Below are 2,721 nucleotides of genomic sequence, written 5' to 3' on the forward strand. Positions count from 1 at the left end.
CCCTGCCCAGCCCCAGTGCCTGGGGCCATCCTGCCCTCCCTCACCCCACAGTGCTCTACACCAATGGAGGCAACAGCGATGGATCCCCCTGTGTTTTCCCCTTCATCTTCGAGGGCACTTCCTATGACAGCTGCACCACAGACGGGCGCTCTGACAGCTACCGCTGGTGTGCCACCACTGCCAACTTCGACCAGGATAAGAAATACGGCTTCTGCCCAAACCGAGGTGTCAGTGGGGAGCAGGGTGTGGGGTGGCTGGTAACCTGGGTGGGCACTTGAGGGGTGTTGGGGCTGGCCCAGCCCTCGTTCACCCCCACTGACTCTATGCTGCAGACACAGCGGTGATCGGTGGCAACTCCCAGGGGGACCCATGCATCTTCCCCTTCACCTTTCTGGGGGAGACCTACAACGACTGCACCAGCCAGGGCCGGCAGGATGGCAAGCTCTGGTGTGCCACCACCAGCAACTATGACACTGACAAGAAGTGGGGCTTTTGCCCTGACAGAGGTACCAGCCCCCCACCACTGTTCTCCTCAGTGTCACCCAGCCCCCATGGGGGTCGTGGTCCCCAGCCAGCATGTCCCATCCTGCCAGGCAGTGACGCTAGTGCTTTCTCCCAGGTTACAGCATCTTCCTGGTGGCTGCCCACGAGTTTGGGCACTCACTGGGGTTGGACCACTCCAGCGTGCGCCAGGCCCTGATGTACCCCATGTACAGCTATGTCCAGGATTTCCAGCTGGACCCAGATGATGTTCAAGGCATCCAGTACCTCTATGGTGAGCAGCTGTGCCAAGCAGGATATGCTGGGGGTCCTGCAGTGCTGGGCTGGCCCCCAGCCTCATGTCCTCCCCTGTATTTGTTCAGGTCGTGGCTCTGGCCCAGAGCCCACTGCCCCTGCACCTGTGCCCACCAAGGAGCCCCAGCCCATGCCCACAGAGGCTGGCAGCACCTTCACCACTGAGGAGGAGGAGGAAACACTGGAGCCCACCACTGAGCCCATTCCTGTGGACCCCAGCCAGGACGCCTGTGCGGAGAAGAACTTTGATGCTATCACAGAGATCAATGGGGATCTGCATTTCTTCAAGAACGGGTGAGCCTGAGGAGTGCCAGGGTGATGAAGGCTTGTGGGGGCACATGGGGCTGTGCTGGGGTGTGGGAGTACACAGGGCTGTGCCAGGCTGAGGTGATTGGGGCAGATGACCTTCCTCACCAGGAAATACTGGACCCACTCATCCTTCTGGAAGTCGGGCATCCAGGGCGCCTTCTCAGTCACAGACACATGGCCTGGCCTCCCAGCTGTCATTGACGCTGCTTTCCAGGACGTGCTCACCAAGAGGGTCTTCTTCTTCGCTGGTGAGCTCTGCCCCGGCCCCACCAGTGTCATGAGGAGCCCAGTGCTGCCCTGGCACCCTCAGGCCCTGCTGACTGTGCGCTCTCCTGGCTGCAGGTCGGCAGTTCTGGGTGTTTTCCGGCAAGAGTGTGCTGGGCCCCCGCAGGATCGAGAAGCTGGGCATCGGGAAGGAAGCCACTCGCATCTCGGGGGCCCTGCAGCGGGGCCGTGGCAAAGTGCTGCTCTTCAGTGGGGAGAACTACTGGAGGTGAGCGGGTCTGGATGGCTTCAGCAGTGCCTGCCAGCTGCCCCAGTGAGGTGAGGGGTGGGACAGAGGGCACCTGCAGCCCCCAGCATGGCTCTGCTCTCCCTGAAGGCTGGATGTGAAGGTCCAGAGGGTGGACAAGGGCTATCCCCGCGCCACTGATGATGTCTTCACTGGTGTCCCCCTTGATGCACGCAACATCTTCCTCTACCAAGGTGAGTGGAAACCTGGTGGGGGGGACCGTGGAGTCATCCTCAGGCTGTCCGGAGCCTCCTGCACCATGGTACTCCCCCTGGGGCACAGCACAGCATCAGCACAGCAGATCCCTGTAGTGGCGCTGGCTGGGCCATGGTGAGGGCTGTCTGCTGGGGCCAGATCCTTGGGTGCCTGCACTGCTCAGGTGGCTGCCAGGACGGCTCCTGGCATGGCTGCCCTCCTGCTGACCCTCTGTCCCCTCCTGCCCCAGACAAGTACCACTTCTGCCAGGGCAGCTTCTACTGGAGAATGACGCCACGCTACCAGGTGGACCGGGTGGGCTATATCAAGTATGATATCCTGCAGTGCCCCCAGCACTGAGGGCCCAACGGGTGCTCAGTTTCGGCCAGCACACTGCTCCCTGCCCATTGCTTCCATCCTACGGGCTCTCGCTACACAGCCAGACCCCAGGGGGCCATGGGGAGCCCCCTCTGCACTGGGGGCTTTGTTGCGTCCCCTGCAGGAAGGCACAGGGAGTGCTGGGGTTGCCCTTTGGGGGCTTCCCAGCACAGGGAGACCCAGATGGGGAGCAGGACTCTCGCCACAGGCAGCACTGGCTCCGCCGTGCTGAGACGTTTGACTGGCTCAAACCACACATGGATTTGTACCTACTTTGTCTTTTCCTGAGCCAGCCGTGCTGTGTTGGCTGGGCTCTGTGGGGTGCTGGTGCTCAGGGGAGCTCAGCCGGGGTGGGGGTGCAGGGCTCTGCCTCCCTCCAGCCTGTATCTGCTCTGCCAAATCTTTCTGTTTTTAATAAAGACAATCCTTTGGACATGGCCTCTGAGTGCTCCATCAGCAGCCGGGACCACGGCAAACCCCCAGGATGCCAGGCCAGGGGCAGCAGCCAATCCCCTCCTTCTGCCGAGGGCTCT

At 61.9% G+C, this 2,721-nt stretch overlaps 1 protein-coding gene across 1 annotated transcript in view; it reads left to right on the top strand.

The window, feature by feature from the left end:
* MMP9 (matrix metallopeptidase 9 (gelatinase B, 92kDa gelatinase, 92kDa type IV collagenase)) overlaps positions 1 to 2,170 on the top strand; it is a 4,256-nt gene extending 2,086 nt beyond the window's left edge. The window contains exons 6-13 of the mRNA XM_009994031.1: positions 52 to 225; positions 333 to 506; positions 620 to 775; positions 864 to 1,089; positions 1,213 to 1,352; positions 1,447 to 1,597; positions 1,706 to 1,809; positions 2,061 to 2,170. Of these exons, the coding sequence (XP_009992333.1) occupies positions 52 to 225; positions 333 to 506; positions 620 to 775; positions 864 to 1,089; positions 1,213 to 1,352; positions 1,447 to 1,597; positions 1,706 to 1,809; positions 2,061 to 2,170 (1,235 nt within the window). The remainder of the gene's footprint in view (positions 1 to 51; positions 226 to 332; positions 507 to 619; positions 776 to 863; positions 1,090 to 1,212; positions 1,353 to 1,446; positions 1,598 to 1,705; positions 1,810 to 2,060) is intronic.
* The last annotated feature ends 551 nt before the right edge of the window (positions 2,171 to 2,721 follow it).

The sequence above is a fragment of the Chaetura pelagica genome, unplaced genomic scaffold (genome assembly GCF_000747805.2).
Source record: "Chaetura pelagica isolate M959 unplaced genomic scaffold, ChaPel_1.0 scaffold493, whole genome shotgun sequence".
In the NCBI taxonomy this organism is placed as follows: Eukaryota; Metazoa; Chordata; class Aves; order Apodiformes; family Apodidae; genus Chaetura; species Chaetura pelagica.